Here is a 27,577-nt window from a genome sequence, read left to right on the forward strand (position 1 = left end):
TTCAAGGTATAACTGATTATATTTTCACTGATTTCCATTTCTTATAAAAGGATTAAGGTTAAAATAACTTCATTACAATAGTTTATTACCATCAAGTTCACAAAAATGATCCTGTGAATCATCATATCTCGCCCAGTCAATGAATGTTTCTTTGCTTTGATTAAGGAGAAAGAGGGAATAAAAAAGAAAAATGATTTAAATTGGGAATGGAAAATGTTACGCTGTATCTTATATAATTAAAACCAGATACTCTGAGATCATGTCTTTAATTTAGATAGTTTCATAAATTCAATTAGTGGTTACCTGAAGGAATGATAAACAAGTTACCTGAAAAATATACATATTAACTTCCATGAAGTATTTCTATTTAACTATACTAAAACTATGAGCCCTATTTTAATAATAATTTCCATTCAAAAATTATTTTACAGAAATATAGGAGATGTAGTTAAATACAAAAGTCAACCTAGCCTTTTCGACTGACTTAGAAATAGCAATCATTTTTTTCTAAAGTAGGAAATAAATTTACATTAATAATTCCTTTAACTTAAACTGCTTCTGTATTTATAGGACAAAAATACCAAAATCTGCATTTCTAGGAGCTACATGGTATTAGCTAATACCTACATGGTATTCACTGGTAGCACCAATGTCACTTTAATCATGGCATATCATTCACTTTCCATACTACCTCACATTTAATAAAATATAAGATCAAGATCTCTACTTGGAGATCTTGGAACAATTACAGTCATTCAAATAAATTCTGACCTATATTCACTTTAACCTATATTCAGACCATCTCTGTCTTAAATACATAACAGCAACATCTGTAAGAGAGCTAATCATCCTTCTTCTTTATTTACTATACAACAGGAAAAAAACAAGGTAATAAAGTTATTTGTGTACCAAGTACAAATCACGTAGTTCCTAAATATGTTACTATCATAGCCAAGAATTTATTTTGTATTTGAGAAACCGCTACATGACATAACCACTAGAAGTCCACATAAGGCTGGATGCACAAAATCCACTATCAATAAATGTTGCCGGGGTGCCTGGGTGGCTCAGTGGGTTAAAGCTTCTGCCTTCGGCTCAGGTCATGATCTTAGCATCCTGGGATCGAGCCCCGCAATGGACTCTGTGCTCAGCAGGGAGCCTCCTTCCTCCTCTCTCTCTGCCTGCCTCTCTGCCTACTTGTGATCCCTGTCTGTCAAATAAATAAATAAAATCTTTAAAAAAAAAAATAAACATTGCTAATTTAATTCACAGTGGGATTTTTTTTCCTCCTCTGGGAATATTCAATTAACTTAATAATACAAGTTAATGGAAATACTTGTACATAGTTGACTCAGCTGGAATACAGGATGTGATAAAGCAACAAGGCAAGTTCTAGTTACGGCTGAGATGGTAACTATAGTCATGTTACTTAATTAGAGAAGTCTTATCTTTGAAAATAGTCAAGATCAAAGCAATTGTGACATAAATTCCTATTTTCTTGTTAACAATACAATTTAGAGGAACTTTTATCCTTGAGGATTCTTATGTGGTGATGCTTTGCTGATCGTTTCATCCCAAACCCTGCCTGAAAGCCACAGCAGCAGAAAAGATGGCGAAGGCTAATCTAATGCTAACAGAGCTGGCTCGGTCTGGCTTATAAGTGGGTTGAAGGGAAGTAGTCCAGCTTTTCTAAAAGTCAGTTTGAAGATGGATGCCAAGCTACTTACGTCACAACTTCCTAGTCTTTACCAGGGACTTCCTGTCAAGATGGTGCTGGGTTAAAACCAGTGGCCTTTGAAGTGGGCAATGCAGGGGCAGGAAGAAAAGGACCAGAGCAATTTCCAAAGAGCAGGAGAAAACTTCTCAGGGTGGTAGACAAAATAACTATCTTGATTAAACTGATTTTCATGTGTACACACCTGTCAAAACACCAAGAAGCATATTTAAATAGGTACAGTATACTGCATGTCAATTATATTTCAGTAAGGCTATTTAAAAGTTATAGTACCAACTGCTGGAGAAGTTGTGGAATGAGGAACTCTCATACACTACCAGTAGCAATGTATTTTAGAAGTCATTTTGGAAAACGTCTCGGCAGTATTACTTAATTTCACCTCTAGGTATATTCTACATAGATGCATACCAAATGCAAACACCAAATGTCCGCCACTATATTTTTTGGAATGGCTGTGAAGTGGAAAATTCCAACTATCAATGATAGGATGGGAACATTTTGGTGCAGTTTTAACTATGGAAACCAATGAAAAAAGAATTAAATGCTACTACTAAGTCCAAGAACATGGGTGACTCTCACAACATGATACTTAATAAAATAAGTCAGACACAAATAATACATTCCATATTATTTTATAAAAATAGGCAAAAATAACTTCTGCTACTGTAATTCAAAATCATGGTTAACTTTGGACAGTGGTAATGACCAGAAAAGTACACACAGCAATCTTCAGGGCAGCAAGTACATTGTTTTGGATGGTTGTTGCAGAGCTGGGTTCACTTTGTAAAATTAAACTCACCTTTATGCTTAACATTTATATACTTTATTGCATTTCTGTTATACTTGGATTTAAAAATTTAAAAATAACTCTGTTCAACAAAATATCTATAAGCAAAATTAAAAGACAAGCCCTAATAATGCATATGGCCAAAGAATTGTGATCAGATTGCATGAGGAATGCCTACAAATAATATAGATTTTTTAATTCATTTGACAGAGAGAGAGAGATCACAAGTAGGCAGAGAGGCTGGCAGAGAGAAAGGGGGCAGCAGGCTCCCTGCTGAGCAGAGAGCCCAAAGCAGGGCTCGATCCCAGGACCTGAGATCATGACCTGAGGTGAAGGCAGAGGCTTAACCCACTGAGCCACTCAGGTGCCCACAAATTATAATATTTTAAAAGTACATACTATCCCACCTCCACACCCCATGCCAGCCCCATGTTTCACCATGGAGAAACAACAGCAAAGAATATTAAAAGGCACTTTACCTTAAAATTCTATAGTGACTTAAGTCCCAATCCCTGGATAACTTCTCTAGTTATATTCTTTCCTGGGTAATGTCATATGGTTTTAAAATGCCATATATTCACACATGACTCCCACATTTTATCTCTCCCCTGAAATTGAGACTTGTGGATCTAACTACCTGCTCGACATCTCCAACTGATGTCTCATAGGCAGTTCAAATGCAGCAAATCCAAGACTGAACTATAATTTTCCATCAAACTTGTTCCTCCTGCAAGGATCCCCAGTTCAGTAAACGGCAACTCCTAGTTTTCTAGTTCCAAATCTTTTTTCTTTTAACGTTTTTTGGAATTTATTGATTTGTATTTAAAATGAACTGTTGACACAGATTCCCTGGAAATCATCTGACTAAACCTGAGAAAACAGTTAATTCTACTAAGACAGTAAAATAATTCCAAGACATATGGTTTACCCAACAGAACAATACTGTAGAGATGCTGTCTCTGATACAAAAACTCACTGCTCCTTACTCTTCTAAACACACAGTGGTAGGAGTTAACAATATTCAATCACTTCTGTTCTTTCTTGAATATATAAAATAAAAATACCAATTAAAAAACTAATATATCTTCTCTTTAAATGTTTCTTACAGATACAATTTCAATATTTTCATTCAACAGTGGTGTGTTTTAAGAGATTATTATTCATTCACAAGTCAAACAATACTCCACACAAAGAGGAACAGTCTATAGGCTCATACTGTGAATAAAGACTTCAGGAATGCAGCAATGGATCTTTCTAAATTACAAAGTGGATAAAATTCTGAGAGGATACATGCAATAAAGCTCTACTAAGCAGATGGCCACAGACCTAGAACATTCTACTGATAACTTCAATGGGACTCCAGATGCTTCCAAACTCAACATGAACTCTCATCTTAGGCTTTGTACTTTCCTTTTCCAGTTTCACTAATGACACAAACATGATTCAAATACCTGAAGAAGTCATTATAGTCAAGGGCATATCCTACAATAAACTTGTCTGGATTTCAAATCCAACAAAGTCTGATTTATAACTAAAACATCAAGGGGTCCTTTTCACCAGCAAGCTTCCAACCTCGATGATCTTTGGATTATGCTCCTTGACCAATGAAAGCAAGGTTTGCATTGTTTTGCCAGTGTCAGTTTATCCTCAATAATCAAGACAGTCTTTCCAAAGTTGAGAGATCAGGACGCCTGGGTGGCTCAGTCGGTTAACCACTGCCTTTGGCTCAGGTCATGATTCCAGGATCCTGGGATCTTGTCCCGTGTTAGGTTCCTTGCTCAGCCAGGAGCCTGTTTCTCTATCTGCCTCTGCCAGCCACTCTACCTGCTTGTTTTCTCTCTCTCTCTCTCTTCCTTTCTCTAACAAATAAATAAATAAAAACTTAAAAAAAAAAAGTTGAGAGATCATCTCCATCATTTACTTTGATGTGCCCTGTTGACTGGTCATTACAATAGCTCTTCAGTCTGATGAAATCTACAGTAATAGGAATGGATCCATCACAATTTCTGTTCAGTGCTTTGATACCACCCTGCAGGTCAGCAAAGAATTTATAGCCTCCCTCGAGCAGACAGAGGTCTACGATGTGACGGTCTACGATGAAGACAGATGTCTTCATCACATCTTGAGTAAGCTGCTCGGTCCTGTCCATAATTCCATAAGGAATAAACACCTTTTCCAAATCCTCAGCATAATGATTGAGGTATACAGAATAAGTCTAGGTGATCACCTGGTTTATCATCACTCATCATGATGCTGGGGTTGCCACTGTGCAGCCCAGTGGGCGTATGGGTTAACCGCAGCCTGGAAAGGAGGAAGCCGGGGGCGTAGCAGAGGAGGTGGAGGCTCCACAGAAGGTGGCAACAAGTGGGAAAGCTGAGCGATGTGCTCGCTGTTGCTCTCTAGGCCGCTGCTGGAGCAGAGGCCTCTACTTCCCAATCCTGTAGTCATTTATAGCTCCTATCTTTTTCCATACCCCACATCAAATCCTTCAGCAAATCCTGTCAGCTCGCTCTTCAAAATCTGTCCAGAATCTGACCACTTCTCATCATTTCTACAGCTATCACAATTCTGTCTTACCTGGATTAGTACAATAACCACATAACATAGCACCCGGCTGCCTCAAAGCATTCACTCCAGTCCTCCAGCGACTTTTCATTCCACTCAGTTTAAAAGCAGCATTCGTAGCTGTCTTCAAGCCCTCCACCCCACCCCACCCCACCCCTGCCCCCATCCTAACATCTTCTGACTCAGTCTTCTACTATTTTGCCCTTGACCACTGTACTCCAGCCACACTGGGCTTCTTGGGAGGCTTCAAATCATCTAGGCACACTCCTGTCACAGGTCCTTTTTACTAACAATTATACATGCCTAGAATACTTCTCTCTCAGGCAGCCATATTATGACTTACGACTTGTGCCTTTATGGGCACTTTGTTCAAATGTCCCATTATTGCTGTGCCTTTCTCTCACCACCCAATCTAAAACAGTGCCACTTCCCCATCCCCATCCACAACACCCCTAGCCCTCTGTCATCCTTCTCTGCTTTATCTTTCTCCCAGGCACTCATCACCACTTTACACTTACTTCTTATATATTTTACTTTTTTACTGCAGATCTCCAAAGAGGATTAAGCTTCATGAGAAAAAGAATTTGTCATGTCCACCACTATATGCTTAATACTACTCTAGAACAGTGCCTGACATATATTGTATGCATTCATTAAGAAACACTAATATGCAATAAACAGATTAAAAATGCTCAAACTTACTAGTAATCAACAAAATACAAATTAAACAAAAATGAGATGCTATTTCATCTGCAAGCATTATTAATTTTTGGCAAGGATGTGGAGACCAATACCAGTTCTCAGCCCCAGAGGCAGTACACAGCCATACAAACACTATGGAAAGCCCTCAGGCAATATCAAGAACAGGTACACGGGGGCATCATAAGGTTCAGCAATCTCACTAGTGCATGCCAAATTTCCTACTGTATGCCAAAAAAATTTACAAGGCACTCAAGGTCACATAATTTGTAGAAGTAAGAAATCTGAATAATTCAAATGTCTATCAGTAGAGGAACAGATAAGTAAAATAGGTAATAGTCATCTAATAAAAACCATTCATCAGCTGAAATAATGAGACAAATCTCCCATGTTTTAACATAGATCTAGAAGGCAATATGTACAGTGTAAAAATAAATTTGGATGTTAAATTCAATATTATTTTATATAAGGAAAAAATAAAATCATATGTAAAATAACCATCATTTTATATATATAATAAAAACAAAACCATAGATGGATTCATGATAGTAGTTACCTCTAAGAAGGAAAGAGAACAGAATTGGGAAATAGGGCATAGGGGATTTCAAATTTATCTACATTTCTCTCTTTTTAAAAACATAGTAGAAAAAGTTAATATCTAGTCACTAAATAAATAAATAAATAAAATGAATTTATTTTATTATCTTATTATGTTATATTATCTTCTCTAGTTTTCTATATTAAGATTTTTCAATAAGTAATGACTGATAACTTTATTAAGTCTAACAATTATAGTACACAAATGCCAACCTAAGCAAATAGGAAATTAAAAAGATTAGTAATAATCCATTCCCTACTCTCAATTATAGATAAGTTCAGTCATTTCATAGTGCATAATCTGAGACCACTCACAAATTATGTTGGCCTTCACAAGCAGGTTTTACTTAGAGAAAATAAGGAAAAGTCAATAGGGAAAAAAAATCTATGAAACTTACTAGTCATGGTAATCAAAACTTTAACTGTTCAGAATGTAACACACAGACTGAATTACTATTTACAAAAGACTTAGAAGTTCAAGTTCCTTTTCCTATAATAACCAGGAAGAATGGATCCATAAGTCCTGTTAGCAGAACAATCTTCTGTATTTTTACATTTTGATAAGGTCACTATTGATGATATATTTTTGAAATTTAAATTTAAAAAATTAAATTTAAAAAATTGATATGTTTTTGAAATCCACTAAGAGGAGGAAGCAAAGCAATCATGAAATTTAGGATGAACAATAACTTCATAAGAATGACTTGAAAAAAAAAAAGAGAATGACTTGAAACTTTACTGTTTCATCAAAATCACAAGAAAAACAGAATATTTCTGATATAAATATACTAAATAAGAGAATATTTTTTAAACTTGCCTTAGCGTGCTGTTAATTGCTCCCAGTTTATTAGCTTGCTCACAGTCTTCTAATTCTTTGGTATCGTTTGCCACTTTTGAGTACTGAAAGGAAGTACATAGTAAGTTTAGTAATAACTATTAGCTTTCTCTCTATTTCAAGTTCCACTGGCAATCTGTCAGTGATGACACAGATACATCCTATTATCAAAACCTCTTACATATGTAAGAAATGGAAATCAAAATGAGTCACAAATTCCCACCAACGAAAGAAGACATTAAAAACAATTACCACTGGTATGCTGGTGATCATGTAAAATAAGAAAAGCCTCTTGGGAAAGTAATTTGACAATATTTATCTAGAGCTATAAAAATGAATAAACCCTTGAACCAACAGTCTTACAACTTAAACCATATCCAGAGCAACACTAAAAAAAAATAATAATAATAAAGTACAACCACTTTAGAAAGTATTTGGTACTATCTCATCATGCTAAGATAGGCATAATCAATGGCCCAGCAACCTTACTTCTAAATATCTACCTAAAGATCTACCTGTCTACTCTTACATGTGTACACAATGAGACAAAGGATGAAAATGCTAATACAACACTGTTCATAACAGCAAAAAACTCCAAACAATTGAAATGCCCATTAGCAGAGGAAGAGCTAACCAATGAGATACTCATACAATGGAGTACTACACAACTATTAAAATTAACAAAGCTACATATATCAACAGAGACAAAATTTCCAAAAGCATAATGAAGAATAAAAAATAACTGAAAAAATATTTTTAAAATAAAAAAATTTTTAATGCCATTTAAAAGTACTATGCCTCAAATACCTTGATAACTGTGTATCCTATACAATATAATCCTGAAGATGACCGGTTGACTAGTTGGAACTCAAGACTAAAAATACATGCATGATAAAAATATATGTATATAAAAAATATATGTTTATAAAAAATAAAAAATTTAAAAAAAAAATAAAAATAAAAATAAAAAAAAAATACATGCATGATAAAACACCTGTTGCACAGGGCATCTGATACTATAGTCATACTATGCTACTATAGTTCTTCTACAGAAGACAGAATTGATGTATCTCAAAAGAATCTATATAATTTAACTGTAAAATATTCAAGTTCTCTGCCTGTGGCAAGAATTAGAAAGGTGGGACTATGGAGCAAAATGTTCCCACTGCCAACTAATTCCAGAACAGTTCTCTTCTATCAAGCAGGAATTGGTAAGTTTCACAATGTAAAGCAAAAAATATTCAAGGAAGAAAAGTGACTCACCTTATTAGAACTCCCAGCTTTAATTCCGACTGGAATTTTGCTCTTAAAAGAATAAGAAAAATTTAGGAAGTTATCTTCATTTTTTCTTGAGATTTCTTCACAAATTAGTAATGCCACTGCTCAAATACAGAGACTATTTTATTCTATGATGAAAAAAATGAACATTCATTCAAACTGTTTTCATACTATCTAATAAAAAAACAATTTATGGACTTGTAAATCATAATTTAGCAAACTGATCGACATATACAAAATAACAGTGTCAAAATCAGCTAAAATCTTTTTAAAGATTTTATTTATTTTTTTGCCAAAGAGAGAGAGAGATCACAAGGAGAGAGGCAGGCAGAGAGAGAGAGAGGGAGAAGAAAGCTCCCCGCTGAGCAGAAAGCCCGATGTGGGGCTCCATCCCCAGACCCTAAATTCATGACCTGATCCGAAGGCAGAGGCTTAACCCACTGAGCCAACCAGGCATCCCCAAATCAGCTATAATTTAAAGTGTAATGCAGTATGGAATAGTTCACATAATTTTTAGGTTAAAAAAAAACTGACAAAAATCACTATTCCATAAACTTTCCTACCACAGAAAAAGATGCTTTAAAATTTTTCAAAGTTCTTTGAAAAATTTTATGCTCAATCTTAATTTCTGCTCTAAGCTGACATCTAAAGTGAAGGCAGTTTGGGATTAATACTGACAAAATCAGTTCCTTGGTGCACAGGATTCACCTTGGTTTACCAATCTAGGTAATCAGGGTTTACTAATAGAAAATCCCTATGTCTCCAGCTTTCTTTTCTACAAAGCCAGTAATTACTTTCAAGCTTTAATAAACAAACCTAGAAATCATTATAACTGGTTCATCAGACACAATTTTAAACAAAATATCGTATCTGAAAGCAGAAAATCACAGGTTGATCCTCTAATCAATCTAGGGGACTGATTTCCAGCATCGGAATCTATGGTATAGCAAAATACCTACTAAAATCTTTTCATGTGTCATGGTAAATTTTAGCTCAGGTAAATTTAACCAGATATTCAGAATAAATATCTTCCTGCCAGGTGGAAGAATATAAATAATGATTAGAGATATTTTCCTAATCAATAAAAAGATTAATAGATTAAAACATTACTTGTTGCTAGCATTTTATTATTTTAGCATTTTCTAGTACATCTAACAAACAGAAGGCAGAAGAGAGAAGACTATAAAACTTAAGTCAAATCTAATAGCCACGAACCTGAATTTAAAATGTGGAAGGAATACTAACCAAAAGTAACTGCTGGCTACAGTGTGTCCTCTGGTATAGTATAATATGCTAAAATCAAAACCTTTAGCAGCTTTTCTAAAGGTTTGATGCTAAATACAATAACTTGACTTATACAAATCTTAACAATAAACCTTTTAGACATACTGGGGTAGGCATCACAGATGATTGTTACGAATGACACATAACAATCACAGAAGAGAATTATTAGAAGTAATGAAAAATGTAAAACTAATAACTAAATCAAGAATTAAATAAACCAGCTGGTATTGAGGCTGGGAAAATGATGGGGTAGGAGGACCCTAGGCTCACCTTATCCTATGGATACAACTAGAAAACAAAACTTCACACAAATAATCTAGAAAACAACCCAAAGACTGGCAGAACAAACTCTGCAACTAAAGGCAGAGAAGAGGCCACATCAAATTGCGTAGGAAGGGTAGAGATGTAGTGGGGAACGAAACAGGCTTTGGCCATCTGCAGTCAAGAACTGGAGGTACAGGGAAGGGTGAGAAACAGACTATCCCACATACATGGGGAAGACCAATCCCCATAACTTTTGGTTTTGAAAGCCAGAGGCTCCAAATTTCAGGAGTTCCTACAACCAGTGGGAGTTGAGCTTGGATTTTTAAAAATCAGCACCTCCACTCTGGGAGAGCTGAAAGGCATTAGGAAGCAGAGTTCCTGCCCTTAAAACAGACAGGGGGGTGGGGGGGGGGGATAGGACAAACAGCCCAGGTAGCTAAAACATAGAAGCAGCAATTTGAAAAACAACTAGGGCATATGGGAGGGAGACTTACTAATCTCAGAGCATGTCTTAAAAGGCAGGGATCACAGGGAGACCCCTCCAGGAACAAAGGAGGCAGGCACCATTTCCCTCACCTCCACATCCCCACTCACAGCATAAACACATAGGCACCTGTGGGAACCAGCACTATGCAAGGCTTTCTAGCTAAATTTGCTACACTGAGCTCCACCCACCCACACCTAGTAAGGTCCCCTTTTCGACACATTTGTGTCAGTTCTGGTTTTGGATCCCTTCCCATGGAAGACCAGTGTAAACATCATCAGTGCAGCTTATTCTGACCCACACGTTTTGTAGGGCCTCAGTGTGGGCAGCTGTGGACCTTGCAGAAGCTCAAGGCACAGCCTGTTGTAACTGGTACCCCACCAACACAGCCCTCCATCCATCAGGGCAGGCAACAGATCTCTCACAAACAGACCAGCACACACCTTGTTAAAATGTGCAGCACTCCAGCGGGGGACCAAACACAGCTCACAACAAGCTAAGAGAGCCTCTTAGACAACTGGACTAAAGGAAAAGCTGGCCAGGACACAAGAGCAGAGCATATGCAACACACACAGGAGATAGTCCCTGATGTGCCAGGTCTGGGAGAATAGGGGACAACTCTACCACAGGGCACTACAGGACATCTTGTTCATAAGATTGTGAACTTCAAGAGGAGGACGCAGAGCTGATTTTGCTAACACACAGAAACAGACACAGAGAATCAGACAAAATGAGATAAGGAATATGTCCCAAATGAAAGAACAGGACAAAACCACAGCAACAGATCAAAGTGAAATGGATATAAGTAGTATGGCTGATAAAAATTTTTAAGTAATGATCATAAACATACTCACTGGGATTGAGAAAAGAATGGAGAACATGGGGCGCCTGGGTGGCTCAGTGGGTTAAAGCCTCTGCCTTCGGCTCAGGTCATGATCCCAGGGTCCTGGGATCGAGCCCTGCATCGGGCTCTCTGCTCAGTGGGGAGCCTGCTTCCTCCTCTCTCTGACTCCCTCTCTACCTACTTGTAATCTCTGTCTGTCAAATAAATAAATAAATAAAAATTAAAAAAAAAAAAAGAATGGAGAACATCAGTGAGACCCTTAACACAGAAATAAAAGGGAACACATCAGAGATGAAGAACACAATAAATGAAAATAAAAATACACTAAATGGAATAAATAGTAGGTTAGAGGAAACAGGCAAATTAATCAACAACCTGGAAGACAGAGTAAAGGAAAGTAATCAAGCCAAGCATGTGAGAGAAAAAAAAGTTATACAAAATGAGAATAGACTTACGGAACTCAGTGACTCCATTAAGTGTAATAACATTCAAATTACAGGGATCCTGGAAGAAGTAGAAAAAGAAGAGAACAGAAATTTAATTTGAAGAAATAATAGCTAAAACTTCCTGAATCTGGGGAAGGAAACAGATACTGAGATCCAGGAGGCAGAGATCCCCCAACAAAATCAACCCAAGGTGATCCACACCAAGACACATAGTAGTTAAAATGGCAAAAAGTAGTGATAAAGAAAAAAAAATTTAAAGCAGCAAGAGAAAAGAAAATCGTTATATACAAGGGGAAACCCCATAGAGCTATCAGCTGATTTTTTTTACCAGAAGATTTGTAGGCTAGAAGAGAGTGGCATGATAGATTTCAAGTGCTGAAAAGAAAAATCTGCAGCCAAGGATACTCTATCCAGCAAGCCTATCATTCAGAATAGAAGGAAAGATAATGGGTTTCCCAGACAAACAAAAACTAACGGAGTTTATGACTACTAACCCAGCCATACATTAAAGGGGACTCTTTGAATGTAAAGAAAAAACTGTAAGTAAGAGTAGGAAAAGTAGGACACATAAAAGCAGTAAAAATAAGTATATCTGTAAATATCAGTCAAGAGATTCACAAAGGATATAAAATATGACACCATATGTCCAAAATGTTAAGCAGAAAGGAATAAAGAATGGGTTTAAACTTAAATGACCATCAACTTAGCACAGACTGCTATATGCAAACGATGTTATATACAAACCTAATGGTAACCACAAATCAAAAACCAGCAATAACAAATAATATGGAGGACATGGGGAGATGGAGAGGAGACAGGACTTGAGGGAAATTGGAAGGGGAGATGAACCATGAGAGACTATGGACTATGAAAAACAATCAGAGGGTTTTGAAGGGGTGGGAGGTCGGGAGAGTCAGGTGGTGGGCATTATAGAGGGTACATATTGCATGGAGCACTGGGTGTGGTGCATAAACAATGAATTCTGTTACACTGAAAGAAATAAAAAAAAGCCAGCAATAGATATGCAATGGATAAAGAGAAAGGAATCCAAGTATATCACTAAGGAAAGCCAAAACACCACAAAAAAGAGCAAGAGAGAGATCAGAGAATAACTACAAAACAATCACAAAGCAAGTAATAACTTGGTAATAAATTTATATCTACCAATAACTACTTTGAATGTAAATGGACTAGACACTTCAATCCAAAGATATGGGCTGTCTTTGAATTACACAGAGTGGATAAAAAAACAAGAGCCATCTATAAGGCTGCTTACAAGAGACTCATCTCTGATGTAAAAACAACTGCCGACTGAAAGTAAGAGGATGAAGAAAGATTCGTCATCCAAATGGATGTCAAAAGAAAGCTGGAGTAGTAATACTTAAATCAAACAAAACAGACTTTAAAACAAAGACTGTAACAGGAGATAAAGAAGAACACTATATGATGATGAAGGGGAGACTCCAACAAGAAGATACACAATTATAAATATTTATGCACCCAACATGGGAGCACCCAAACACACAGTTAACAACATTAAAAAAAAAAAAACCTAATCGATAGGAATGCAATAATAATAGGAGACTATAACACCCCTCTTACATCAATGGACAGATTGTCCAAACAGAAAATCAACAAGGAAACAATGGCTCCATTCACCAGATCAGATGGATTTAAAAGATATTTTCAGAGCATTCCATCCTAAAACAGCAGATATATATTCTCCACAAGTGCACACAGAACATTTTCCAGAACAGTTCACAGATTAGCCCATAAAATAAGCCTGAACAAATTCAAGAAGATGGAAGTCATACCATGCATCTTTTCTGACCACACCACTATGAAAATGGAAGTCAACCACAGGAAAAAATCTGAAAAGAGCGCAAATTCATCAAGGTTAAATAACATGCTACTAAACAATGAATGAGTCATCCAAGACCTCAAAGAAATAAAAATTACATGGAAACAAATGAAAATGAAAACGCAATGGTCCAAACTCTTGCGGATGGAGCAAAAGCAGTTCTAAGCGGGAAGTTTAGGATCATACCAGCCTACCTCAGAAGTAGGAAATATCTCAAACAACCTAAATTTACATATAAAGGAGCTACAAAAAGAATAACAAAACCCAAAACCAACAGAAGGAAGGAAATAATAAAGATTAGAGCACAAATAAATGATACAGAAAATTCTTTAAAAACAAAATAGAAGAAATCTATGAAATCAGGAGCTAGTTCCTAGAAAAGATAAATAAAACTGATAAACCTCTAGCCAGGCTCATTAAAAAAAAGGGGGGGGGGTATATGAGAGAGGACCCAAACAAAATTGCAAATGAGAGAGAGTAACAATGGACTCCAAACCTGGACAACCTAGAGGAAATGGACAAATTCCTAGAAACATATGATCTATCAAAACAGCAACAGGAAGAAAGAACATTTAAACAGACTGATAATCAGCAATGAAATTGAATCAGTAATCAAAAAATTCCCAACATGGGGCGCCTAGGTGGCTCAGTGGGTTAAAGCCTCTGCCTTCAGCTCAGGTCATGATCCCAGGGTCCTGGGATCAAGCCCAGCATGGGGCTCTCATCTCAGCAGGGAGCCTGCTTCCCTCTCTCTCTCTGCCTGCCTCTCTGCCTACTTGTGATCTCTTTCTGTCAAATAAATAAACAAAATCTTAAAAAAAAAAAAAATTCCCAACAAACAAAACTCCAGGACCAGATGGCTTCATAGGCAAAATCTATCAAACATTCCAAGAAAAGTTAATACCTATTCTTCTCAAAATATTTCAAAAAAATGAAGAGGAAGGAAAATTTCCAAATTCATTTTCTGAGGCCAGTATCATCCTGATACTGAAGCCAGGTGAAGACCCCATTAAAAAACAGAACTACAGGGGCACCTGGGTAGCTCAGGGGGTTAAACCTCTGCCTTCAGCTCAGGTCATGATCCCCTGGTCCTGGGATTGAGCCCTGCCTTCCACTCTCTGCTCAGCAGGGAGCCAGCTTCCTTGCAACCAACACCGCCCCACTCCCTACTTATGATCTCTGTCAAATGTCAAATACATAAAATCTTTAAAAAAACTACAAAAAATTAAGATTTTTTTAATTAAAAACAAAACTACAGGCCAATAACTCTGATGAACATAGATGCAAAAATCCTCTACAAAATACTAGCAAACCAAGTCCAACAATCCTTTAAAAAAAAATCATTCACCCTGATCAACCTTTACTCCCAGGTTGCAAGGGTGGTTCAATATTTATAAATCAATCAGTGTGATACATCATATCAGTAAGAGAAAGGAAAAGAAGCTTCAGATTTCAACAGATACAGAAAAAGCATCCAATAAAATACAGCAACAATAACCCTCAACAAAGTAGGTTTGGAGGAAACATACCTCAACTATAATAAAGGCCTTATAGAGAAAATCCATTATACTTAATGGGGGGAAAACTGAGAGCATTTACCGTGAGGTCAGAAAAAGGACACGGATATCTACTCTAACCATTTTATTCAGCTTAGTACTGGATGTCCTAGCCACAGCCATCAGACAACAAAAAGGAATAAAAGGCAACCAAACTGGTTAAGGAAGAAATCAAAATTTCACTATTTGCGGAGGACATGATATTTTGTGTAGAAAACCCTAAAGACTCCACCAAAAAACTGCTACATCTAAAAATGAATCCAGTAAAGTTTCAGGACATAAAATCAATGTACAAAAATCTGCTGCATTTCGATACAGTAATAAGGAAGCAGTGGAAAGAGAGATTAAGAAAACAATCCCATTTACAACAGTCCCCAAAATAATAAACCAGCTATGAATAAATTTAGCAAAGAGGTGAAAAGACCTGATTGTGAAAACTTAAAATATTGATGAAAGAAGCTGAAGATGACACAAAGAAATGGAAAGACAGTCCATGCTCATGGATTACGAGAACAAATATTGTAAAAATTTCTGTACTACCCAAAGCAAGCTACACATTTAATGCAATCCCTATCAAAATATCAACAGCATTCTTCATAGAACTAGAAAAAAGACATCCTAAACTTTGTATGGAACCACAAAAGACTCTGAAGAGCCAAAGCAATCTTGAAAAAGAAAATCAAAACCGGAGGGAACACTATTGCAGATTTCAAATTATATTATCTGTAGTAATCAAAAAGGTATGGTACTGGCACAAAAATAGACACTTAGGTCAACAGAACAGCATACAAAGCACAGAAATAAACCCATGATGCTACTGTCAATCTTTGACAAAGGAGGCAAGAATATTTAATGGGAATAAGTCTCTTCAACAAAGGGTAACTGCATGGCTGCATACAGAAGAATGAAATGGGACTTCTTACACTGCACACAAAAACTCAAAATGGATTAGGGACCTAAATGTGAGACCTGACACCATAAAATTCCTAGAACAGAGCACAGGCAGTAATTTCTCTGATGTTGACCATAACAAGATCTTTCTAGGTATGTCTCCTGAGGCAAGTAAAACAAAAGCAAAATAAGCACTTGTGATTACACTAAAATAAAAAACTTCTGCCCAGCAAAGGAAACCACCAATAAAACTAAAAGACAACCTAACTAACTGGTAGAAGATATTTGCAATGACATATCCAACTAAGGATTATTACCCAAATTATATAAAGAATTTATATAGCTCGGGGTGCCTGGGTAGCTCAGTGCGTTAAAGCCTCTGCTTTCAGCTCAGGTCATGATCCCAGGATCGTGGGATCGAGCCCCGCATTGGGCTCTCTGCTCGTAGGGAGCCTGCTTCCTCCTCTCTCTCTGCCTGCCTCTCTGCCTACTTGGGATCTCTGCCTGTCAAATAAATAAATAAAATCTTAAAAAAAAAAAGAATTTAATATAGCTCAACACCAAAAATATCCTAAATAATCCAATTAAAAAATGGGCAGAAGATACGAACAGACATTTCTCCAAAGACAATATCTAAATGGCCAACAGATACATGAAAAGATGCTCAACATCATGCATCATCAGGGAAATGCAAATCAAAAACAAACTGAACTATCACCTAACATCTGTTAGAATGACTAAACTCAAAAACTCAAGAAACAAGTGCTGGTGAAGATGTAGAGAAAAAGTAACACTCATTTACTGTTGGTGGGAATGCAAACTGGTGCAGTAACTGTGGAAGATAACATACAGGTTCCTTGAAAAATTAAAAACAGAACTACCCTATGATCCAGCAATTATACTACTAGGTATTTACCCAAAGAATACAAAAACACTAATTCAAAGGGATATATACACTCCTATTTTTTTTCTAAAGATCTTATTTATTTGACAGAGAGAGATCACAAGTAGGCAGAGAGGCAGGCAGAGAGAGAGAGAGGAGGAAGCAGGCTCCCCGCCAAGCAGAGAGCCTGATGCAGGACTCAATCTCAGGACCCTGAGATCATGACCTGAGCTGTAGGCAGAGGCTTAACCCACTGAGCCACCTAGGCACACTACACTCCTATGTTTATAGTAACATTATTTACAATAGACAACCCATGGAAACAGCCCAAGTGTCGATCAATAGATGAACAGATAAAGAAGATGTGGTGTATACACATACAATGGAATATTACTCAGCCATTAAAAAGAATGAAGTCCTGCCATTTGCAAAACATGGATGGATTTAGAGAGTATAATGCTTAGGAAAACAAGCCAGTTAGAGAATAAGAATTACCACACTATTTCACTCACCCGTGGAATTTAAGAAGCAAAACAAACACAAGAACAAAAAAGAGACAAACCAAAACAAGAAACTCTTAACTCTAAAGAGAACAAAGAGATGGATACCAGAGAGGATATAAGGAGGGGGCAATGGCTGAAACCGGGGAAGTGGATTGAGAGTGCACTTATCTTGATCAGCACTGAATAGTATATGGAACTACTGAAGCACCATTTTGTACACATGAAGTGAATGTACACTATAAAACACTTTTTTTTTTTTAGCTATATAGCACATTAGTAAGTCATTCAGCAATATATGACTAAGGTCTATAGATTAGACATTTGTATTATAAAAATGTTAATTTCCTGATTTTGTTAGTTACATTGTAGTTACATAAGAGAATAATCTTGTTTTTAAGGAAACACAAGTAATTAGCAGTATTGTATCCCCTTGTTGGTAATTTACACCCAAATAGTTCAGAAAATAATATATACAAAGAGTAATAAAGCAAACGTGATAAAAATTCAGAGAATCTGAATAAAAATAAATGAGGACTGTTGGTATTATTCTCCCAATTTTTCTGTAGGTATGAAAAGGACATTGGTTAAGGTTTTTTCCCCATTTTTAAGGATAACAAACTAGATTAATTGGTTAGGTAAGAAAAGTAAAAAGTGAAATGAAAACACAGCTTATAATGAACTATTGTTTAAGAAGAATTAACTATGGTATATGTCTAAAACAAAAGTCTAAAATATAAGTATAGATGCTTTTTTTTTAATGTAACAAAGCCACCAAGTGAAGACCTCATACCAAGCCTGAAATTCCTCTGCTTTACAAAGCACTCTAATTCCCACTCTAAATGTAAAAGTTAAGGTCCACTAACATCACTTTTCTTATGAAATAAAAAGCATATTCAACAAAGCATGAAATAAGAGTTAGCCAATTGTAGATCCAGTCCTAGAACAGGCTGCCCAGGCTTCCACCTGGCTTAGAACCATACTATACTTCCACAACCAATCAATACTACTGGGTACAAGAGCTTCTTCAAACCCATTTTGGTGACAAGTATAAAATAAACCTTCAAGAATGTGGTTAAAAAGAGAGAGGTGACAGCATATGAATTTGAGGACAAGTCTAAATTCATTAATAGTGGCCTAAAATATAAATTCATGCTTATCTAAGAGCCCAAGAGGAAGCAATGTTTTCCTTATTATTATTTTTTAAATTTATTTTACCTCTGGACAGGGCTCCACATGGCAGTCTTTTATTGAACAATGGCCATCTTCTGCCCAGAAAGGACATGGTCGCTTCAGATTGACCTTGAGAGAAAGATTGGATAAACGTTAGCACACATATGGCACAGTTCTTCAACACTCTCTAGGTGTCCCTGTGCTGCACACCACTGATGTGGTGGTGGGAAGAAGAAAAAGTCCTACCCTGTGGCATCTATAGGGTTCAAAATTTGAAACTGCAGTTTTTCAGACACCCAGTTGTAATATTAATTAAAAAAAAAAACTGTTATTAGTCCTCTGACACTTCAAAAAAGAAATAAAGTCCAAGTACACTGCTCACCTGCAGACCCTGGGCAGCATTTTACTCTGATGTCTGTCAGCACCTTACCCGTTAGGGTTCTCCAGAGCGCCCACCTGCTTCAGTGTGCACTGAGCACCCACTGTCTGCACTGTGTAGGGTCTAGGGCAAAGAAGATATATAAAAAAGTACTTCACCCACCTGGAGTCTACTGGAAGGAATAGAAATTATAAATGCCTGTTTAATTACAAATTGTAGTAAGTGCTACAAAGAACATCCAGAGTTTCTTCATGGAAAATAATGGGGTTGGCGGACAGTGACCTTCTTGACTGCTCAGTGTAACTGGGGATTTTGTTTGTTATATCTTATTGTTTACATTTAGGAAGATATGGGATTTTGTATATTAAGTTTATAGCCTGCTATCTTAATGCATTTTTTATCATTTTTGTTCATTATTTAAGTTTTCTAGTATTATTTTGTCGTTTATAAATGGAGATAGTTTTACTTATTCTTCAAAAATGTTTATGCCTCTAGTTGCTCTCTCTTGTTTGGTATGCTAATTAATATCTCCAGCAGTAAACAACAGTGGGTACCCTGGGTCCCTCACCTAAGTGAGAATTCCTCGACTATTTCCCAACAAGCAAGATGGTGGCAATGCTAATGTTAGGATTAAAATGATCATGTTAAGGAAGTATCCATCATTCCTATTAAATTTTTTAAAAATCAGGGATGTGTGTTGAACTGTATTGAGGACCTAAAAGCCTTGTTCCTGCATTCTTAGAATAAGATTAACTTGGTCAGGATATATTTTTCTGTAATATGCTCAAAACTCCACATCATCTTCGATTTCACTTCTACTCTCACAGCATACATTCACCCCATCAGGTAAGTCTGTTGGTGTTACCTCTTATGTACGATCTTCGTTTGCTTACTTTTCACCTCTTCCAACTCTACTGCCCTATTCCAACTCCACTTTCCATCTGGTCTCATGCAAAAACCTACATGGTTTCTCTATTTCCTATTGCACACCCTGAGAGTCTGTTTTGTACAAATCTCCCCAAAAGCTCATTACACTTACACTAAAATTCAACATCCTTACATAAGATTTTCTCATCTGGCTCTTACTTTCCAACTCTCCATATCTCACTCACCTTGCTCCAGCCAGGCTGAACTTATTCCTCAAACACGCTCAACCTTTATGCCTGCACTCAAGATGTTTATACCTGTAGCTCTACTCTCCTTCCCTGGAATGTTCTCTCTCCACATCTTGTCACGGCTTTCACGTTATGTAGATCTTTACTCAAATGCCACAGCACGGATACCTTCCTTTCCTGATCATCTTCTTTAAAAGTAAAGCTACCTAACTTCCCCACCCCATTAATTTATTCTGTCTCCTACTTTATTCTTCTCCATAGCATTAACCTTAGTAAGCATATGACATTAAATTTCACTATTTATTGTTTGCCTTCCTAATCTGGATAAAGCTTCATGAAGTCAGAGTCTTTGTGTTATTCACTATTGTATCCACAGCACTTAGAATAGCACCTACCTGCCTGGGTGGCTCAGTCAGCTGAGCATCTGCCTTCAGCTTAGGTCATGATCCCAGGGTCCTGGGATCAAGCTCTGTGTCAGGCTCCCTGCTCAGCAGGGAACCTGCTTCTCCCTCTGCCTGCCACTTCCCCTGCTTGTGCTCTCTTTCTCTCTGACATGCAAACAAAATCTTTAAAAATAATAATAATAAAAATAGGAAAACTCTTTAAAAAAGAGTGCCTATTGGGCGCCTGGGTGGTTCAGTTGGTTGAACAACTGCCTTCGGCTCAGGTCACGGTCCTAGAGTCCCGGGATCGAGTCCCGCATCAGGCTCCCAGCTCCATGGGGAGTCTGCTTCTCCCTCTACCTTCTCGCCTCTCACGTTCTCTCTCACTGTCTCTCTCTCAAATAAATAAATAAAATGTTTAAAAAAAAAAAAGAACACCTACTGCTAAGTTGTTATTCAATAAATATTTGGTGAATAAAGAAATGGGATAGATAGTATAAGAAACTGTAAATACCAACTCAGCAGCCAACTGAGCAGTTGACAGGGGTAGACTGGCTTCCACCTAGATATCCTTGCTCAATCATAAGTATCTTTGCACATGTTTAAAATTAACCTATTCTCTTTGCTTTCTTTTTCTGCCACTAGTGTATGAAAAGTATACTGATGGTGGTTAAATGTCCTTTTTGTTTAATTTGTAGGTTGGCAGAACTAGAGAAAGGAATAATCATCATCAGAATATCCTTGACTTGGAGACAAATGCATTAACTAGATCACTGCATTACCCTCCCTTGGGAAGTAAGTGGATATTTCCAGTACATATGGAATAATTTCATCACATTGATTAGAATGTTTTCTTAGAACACTGTTATGTTTGCCTATCCAACTTCCATTTTTCCTCCTCCTGTAAACCCTAACATTCTGTTGAGAAACAATCACTCTCCCTTATATTTATGTAAATAGGATTGTTAACCAAAGTGTCTTTCCCTCTTTTGGTCAATTAGAAACCTGTGTAAGTGTTTTTCCAGAAATTAGGGAGGAATTTCTTCCAGAAATTTGATATAGAGTGTTGCAAAAACAAGGGAAATGGCTATTGCATTTCTTGCTAGGCACACGACATAATAAAATTTTTTGTCACCTTCAAAAAAAAAAGGGCAATGACTAATGGTGCCAAAATTTTGGTGGTGACATAAAAATAATGGCTATTAGTTCTGCTCTAATTTCTTTTTTTATCCTCAGAAATATTTAAAGACTAAGATAGCTATATAGAATCAGAATAAAAAAGAAAATCATGCTCAATTTTTAAAATAAACTAAAAATGAGTATCAAAGAAATTAAAAACCCAATCGAATACTGAGAGCAAGAGCAAAACAAAGCATAACAGCAGCTTTTAAAATACTGTTCTTCGATTTAAAATACTGCTTTTGAATATTGCTTATTGTTGCTACCTTTAAACTAGCATTGGTTATTCTGTAAAGGTCTAGAGCAGAGCGCTCAATTTAAGAATCAGTTCCTCAGTATTACTACAAAGGCTGTTCTGCTTGTGCCCTCAGCCTGGTTCAGCAGCCCTTCCAGTGAGCTCCCCAGGAACCATGTGCTGCTGTGGTACTTACACTGAGAAAAGCACTAACACAGGACAGGGCCCAGCAGCACAACACAGAGCCTGGGAGGGGTGTAGAAGGTGGAGCCTAAGTTACAGTGAAAGCTGACAGATAAGTAAGTCTGTGGCACTTTCAGCTTCTGTGGAAGTAGTCTCTGTCCCAAAACTGAAAGATGAGGGATTTCCCAAACACAGGAAGAGGGTTCAGGTTCTCAGTGTTCAAAAAGACAATCAGGTTTTACTACATACTTAATATATTCCAGTGATTTAAAAAAAAAAAAAAAAAACACACACAGAGTGTTCTGAGAAGTCAAAATGGGTTTTCAAAAGGGTCATAAAAGTCACATCTGTAGAGAGCTATGTAAATATTTTGCTCCTAAAGGAATCAAAAATTATAACTCTACCTTGTAATAAAGGAAGTAGTCTCACTCTTGCAATTTTTTTTATTTTGGGGAAGATTTTGAAGGTGTTAAAGTTATCAATGCTATCGATGTCGCACAGGCAATCATCCAGGACTCCGGTTACCTGGGGGTGGGGAATATATACATATAAAATTTTAAATATGTTAATTATAGATATTTCAACCTTAGCAAATCTGTACTATTGTATAAAAAGATAGTTTATTCATTTGAGGTAACTAGTCTTTGTTAAGATACGTAACATTAAAGGGGTGCCTTGGTGGCTCAGTTGGTTAAGTCGATTAAGTTGTTTTAAGACGGTTAAGCCTCTGCCTTCAGCTCTAGTAGAGATCCCAAGGTCCTGGGATCAAGAGCCCTGCTCAATAGGGAGCCTGTTTTTCCCTCTCCCTCTGCCACTCGCCCATTCATTCCTTTCCTCTCTCAAATAAAGTCCTTTAAAAAAAGATACATAACATTAAAACAATAATTTACTTTTTTTTTTTTTTTTTTTTTTTTAAAGATTTTATTAATTTATTTGACAGAGAGAAAGATCACAAGTAGGCGGAGAGTCAGGCAGAGAGAGAGGAGGAAGCAGGCTCCCGCTGAGCAAAGAGCCCGATGCGGGGCTCGATCCCAGGACACTGAGATCATGACCTGAGCCGAAGGCAGCGGCTTAATCCACTGAGCCACCCAGGCGCCCCAATAATTTACTTTTTATATGGCCAATTAGGTAAAGAACAACAGAAGGATTAAATAGATATACCTATTCTGAAGAACTAAGCATTAGTGGCTAGAGAAATATATTGAATGTTCCTCCCTTCCCCAAACATACATAAAATCCAAATGTAGTAGGAATGCTAAAGCATTTCTTCCAAGACTAACCTAAAAGTCACAGACTATAATAATACTGCTGTAGTAACCCCATCTTATTTTTCTACTGTCATTTATGGAACACTTATGTGATAGGCACAGTGCTAAGAACATTACATGTTTTCTCATTTATTCTTTAAATATTCTATGAAATAGGTATTATTATCCTCATTTTACACATAAGAAAATTAAGTCTTAGCATAGTTAAAATAATTTTTCCAAAGTAAAAATGAGACTTAGTCCCAAATAATCACACTTAAAAATACATGCTTTATCTACTACTCAAAGTATACATTAACTGAACAGAAAATGATATTTACAAAATGAGTTCAGAATCCAAAATTTCCATAAAACATTCTTCAGCTAAATTTAAAAATGGGACTCACAGACATCCACATATCAGATGAATCTTCAGGGAATCAGGTTGAGTGAAAAAAAGCCAACCTCAAAATGTTACTTATTATGTGATTTCATTTATACAACATTTTTTTTTAAGATTTTATTTATTTGACAGAGATAACAAGTAGGCAGAGAGGCAGAGAGAAAGAGAGAGAGGAGGAAGCAGGCTCCTCGCTGAGCAGAGAGCCCGATACCAGGACCCTGAGATCATGACCTGAGCCGAAGGCAGAGGCTTAACCCACTGAGCCACCGAGGCACCCCTACAACATTTTTCAAATGGAGAAAAGTTTTTTGGTTACCAGGGCTTAAGGACTGGAGTAGGGAGAGGAACTGGAGTCAGGGAGAAGGGTAGAAAGGAGGGAGAGTGGTTATAAAAGGGCAAGAAGAGAGGTGCCTGAGTGGCTCAGTCAGTTGAGCTTTTGACTCTTGGTTTCAGCTCAGGTCACAATCTCAGGGTCATGAGACTGAGACTCGCAATGGGCACATGCTCAGTGGGCAGTCTGCTTGAGATTCTCTCTCTCCCTCCTCTGACCCTCTCCAATCCCTCTCTAAAAAAAATTAAATCATTTTTATAAGGGCAAGAGGAAGGATCCTTGTGGTAATGAAATCGTTCGGCATCTTGACTACGGTGGTGTACACGTAAAAGTGGACAGAAAATGTACAGATGGAGGGAGACTAGGAGGGATCTGAGTAAGATCAGCGGGTGCGTCAGTGTCAATGTCCTGGTGATAATACCGCACTGTATGTTTGCCAAATGGTACCAGTGGGTAAAACTAGATACAGTGTAGGTGGCATTTCTTTGTATTATTTCTTACAACTGCATGGAACCTGCACTTACCTCGATTAAAATTTTTATAAAAAGGGGGGGGTACCCAGGTGGTTAAAGATCATTTGTATGATCCATTGGAGGAATCTATGCACAGATGATCAGAAAATGGAAACCAGAAATTCCCAGTTGTTTCTTTCTCTCCCTCTGGAAATGCAAATGTGTCCCCAAACTCCCTACAACACAAAGAGTCAGAGGTATATTATCTTTAAAGAGCAAAGGATCATTCACAACAATTTTGGCTCTAGAATTCCAGATGCTTTACTATCCTAGTTACTAAGATCCTATCACTAACTATTGAATTTTATTCCATTTCTCTAGCTTACTATTTGTAAAACTTCAAATTCTAAGTAATTGTGGAGAGTGGGGGGGTAGAAATACCAACTGACAACTTTCTAGGTTTAAAAAATACTTTATCAAGTGACTGCTCTTTCTTACAAATATTTCAAGGAGAGTAAGTGATGAACTGTGGGGAAAAACTGCTGTCTATAGGTAAAGCTAAGGTTTAAAAACTCACTATTGGCTTTAACAAGAAAGACACTACAGACCTTGCCAAGAGAAGTTTCGGAGGAGCTGGAGTGGGTTGAAGAGAGAACCAGCATGGAAGGAGTAAGGATAATTCCTTTGATGAGGTTTTTTGATAGAGAACAGAAAAATGGAGCAGAGCCAGGAGAGTTGGGCAGGTTGAGAGGGAACTGTAAACTAGAATTAACACCATGTTTTAGAATGCCAGTAACAGTCCATCAGAGAAGGAAAAACTAATGATCCAGGAGAGAAAGGGAAGAGTTGTTGAGCCATGTGCTTGAAAGAGGGAATGGGACCTAATGCAGACGAGGCAGGGATTGACCTTTGATAAGAGTTCACAGTTCAAAAAAAAAAAAAAAGTTTACAGTTCATCTATGATATTCCATTGGAAGTCATGACGTGTGGATTCAAAAGCTAATAGGTAAACATGTAAGGATTACACTGATTACTCCAATTTTGTTAGTGAAATACAAAGATAAGAAAAGGGTAAGTGTTGGAGGATTAAGTAGAAAAAGACATAAAATGGTAGCATGATTCAGTAATCCTTTCTTCTGCTGGATATAATCAGCTATCTAATCCACCCATTGAGTTTTTAATTTCAGCTCTAGAAACTGCAGGTCTTTTTCCATAGTCTATATTTCTAATACCTAATTCATGGTGCCTAGTGTTTGGTGATTTTGCCTATTAGCTGCTTATTCTCCTTGACACTGTATCTTCAAGAATTCTTTACGGCCTGGGTTGAAAATAAATTCTTCCAGAGGAAATGAATATTTGCTTTTACCAGTAAACTAGCCCCACTTCTGGGAGACAGATCCAATAAAATGAGATAATATATACTGAAACACATTGGAGATTAAATACTATCTATAATACGCTCCAATACTGTATTAGAAAATACCACTGGAAACAAAAGCCAAATGTATCCACTTTTGAGGACTGTTTCACAAAATGTTCCTTTGAATATGCACAAATACTTAATTTTTGAACTATATGTATTCATTTGGACATGATAAAATGATACGTATTCATTTGGATATAATAAAAGTAAACGTGCAACTATAAAACAGTAACACATGTAATTAGTAGATGAGAAAAACCTGAAGTGAAGTTTCCAGATTGATGACAAAGTATACAATTAACATAGGCTATAGAAAGAAAAAAAAAGAGAAAAGTCTCCTTTAAGAAAAATATCTAAATGTATGCCCCAAAACTATCACCGCTAGAAGATAATTTTGCTAAAGACAATTTGGAAAATTTACTTTTTAGAAGATTTCCAATTTCCATTAGTTCAGTGTTTTCTAAGCGGGGCTCACAAGGTAGTTCAGAGGATAACTGCGTTGCAGTTACTTACAAACAAGGCCTGTTTTAAATTGCTGATCGCTGGGTCCCATCCAGAGCCACTAAATCAGCAACAGGTGGCAACGGGGCCAGAGAATCTGCATTTTTAACACGCTCACCAATAACGCAACCGAAAGTCTGCCCCTTAGATTTTTACCAAATCATTCATTTAAAAAATACCCACACAAATATAATGCTCGTGCTTTCTGGGATTGTGTGCACACACCATAACGCCAGGAGGAAAGTGTGTGAACAAAGTCAGAAAAGCATGATTACACGGTTGCACGCAGGGCTTCAGCCGTCCTCAGCCGGGATCACCAACCGCTTCAAATGCGCATCTCCGCTCCCCGTCGAGCCACCGAGACACCTGCCCTCCCAGCGGCTCCGCCGCCTCGCAGCAGGGGCAACCGGGCACAGCCACACCTGCTGCTGCAGGAAAGCAGCGAACGGGGCTCTCGGGGCAAAGGCTCTGGCTTTCCACACCCTCGACCTCCAGCGCACTCTGTCCTGCAGGTGTCACAGGGCGCCCCTCGGGCCGGCCCACTCTCCCCACGTCACCCGTCACCGACCGGCCGTGTCCGCGAGCTTTCCCCTCGGGACCCCCGGACCCCGCGGACTGGCTCAGCCGGCGAAAACTCCCCCGAGAACGAGGGACGGCAGAGCCGGGGCGCAGCAGGGGGCTCTCCAGCCCAAGAGCTCCAGGACTCGGGGTCTGGCGTCCCTCCCTGCCCGCGGCACTCCTGAGGGACGCGGGGGAGCCCCCGGTGAGGGGCGGGCTTCCCGGTCCGCGCGTCCCTCCCCACACAGCGGACGGCGTCCCTACTCCCGCCCGGGCTCCAGCACACGCCCCGCCGCCCCACACTCCAGAAGGAAAAGCGGAAACGCCTCTAGGAACCGTCACCGCCGCCCTCATCCTGCCGCGGCCTCCACGAGAGTCGCCTCGCCGCACTCACGGCGCGCATCTCGCAGGCGCCCCGGGACGCGGCGGTTCGGGTCACGGACCCCCGCCCGCGCGGTCCCCAAAGCCCCTGCGGGTCCGGCCTGGCCCTGCCCGCACCCCCGCGG

General features: G+C 38.0%; 1 protein-coding gene and 1 pseudogene across 1 annotated transcript; both read right to left on the reverse strand.

Moving 5' to 3' along the window:
• LOC131829025 (ERO1-like protein beta) lies at positions 1 to 27,577 on the reverse strand. The gene is made up of 6 exons (XM_059170366.1): positions 27,466 to 27,577; positions 18,728 to 18,811; positions 8,482 to 8,523; positions 7,201 to 7,283; positions 1,728 to 1,919; positions 1 to 154 (listed from the first exon to the last, which is right to left on the reverse strand). The coding sequence occupies exons 1-5, from the start codon at positions 27,472 to 27,474 to the stop codon at positions 1,763 to 1,765; spliced, it is 375 nt and encodes a 124-aa protein (XP_059026349.1). The 5' UTR covers positions 27,475 to 27,577; the 3' UTR covers positions 1 to 154; positions 1,728 to 1,762.
• On the reverse strand, positions 1,926 to 5,469 carry LOC131830022 (hypoxanthine-guanine phosphoribosyltransferase-like; annotated as a pseudogene).

This window comes from Mustela lutreola, chromosome 4 (assembly GCF_030435805.1).
Source record: "Mustela lutreola isolate mMusLut2 chromosome 4, mMusLut2.pri, whole genome shotgun sequence".
NCBI lineage: Eukaryota > Metazoa > Chordata > Mammalia > Carnivora > Mustelidae > Mustela > Mustela lutreola.

What these genes read in the sequence shown, in the direction of transcription:
- LOC131829025 (XM_059170366.1), bottom strand. An exon ending in ATGTGGAGCCCTGTCCAGAG is followed by an intron (nt 8,524 to 18,727) that starts GTAAAATAAATT and finishes TATTCTTTTAAG; the next exon opens with AGCAAAATTCCAGTCGGAAT. An exon ending in GCAATTAACAGCACGCTAAG is followed by an intron (nt 1,920 to 7,200) that starts GCAAGTTTAAAA and finishes GTGTTTTGACAG; the next exon opens with GTGTGTACACATGAAAATCA.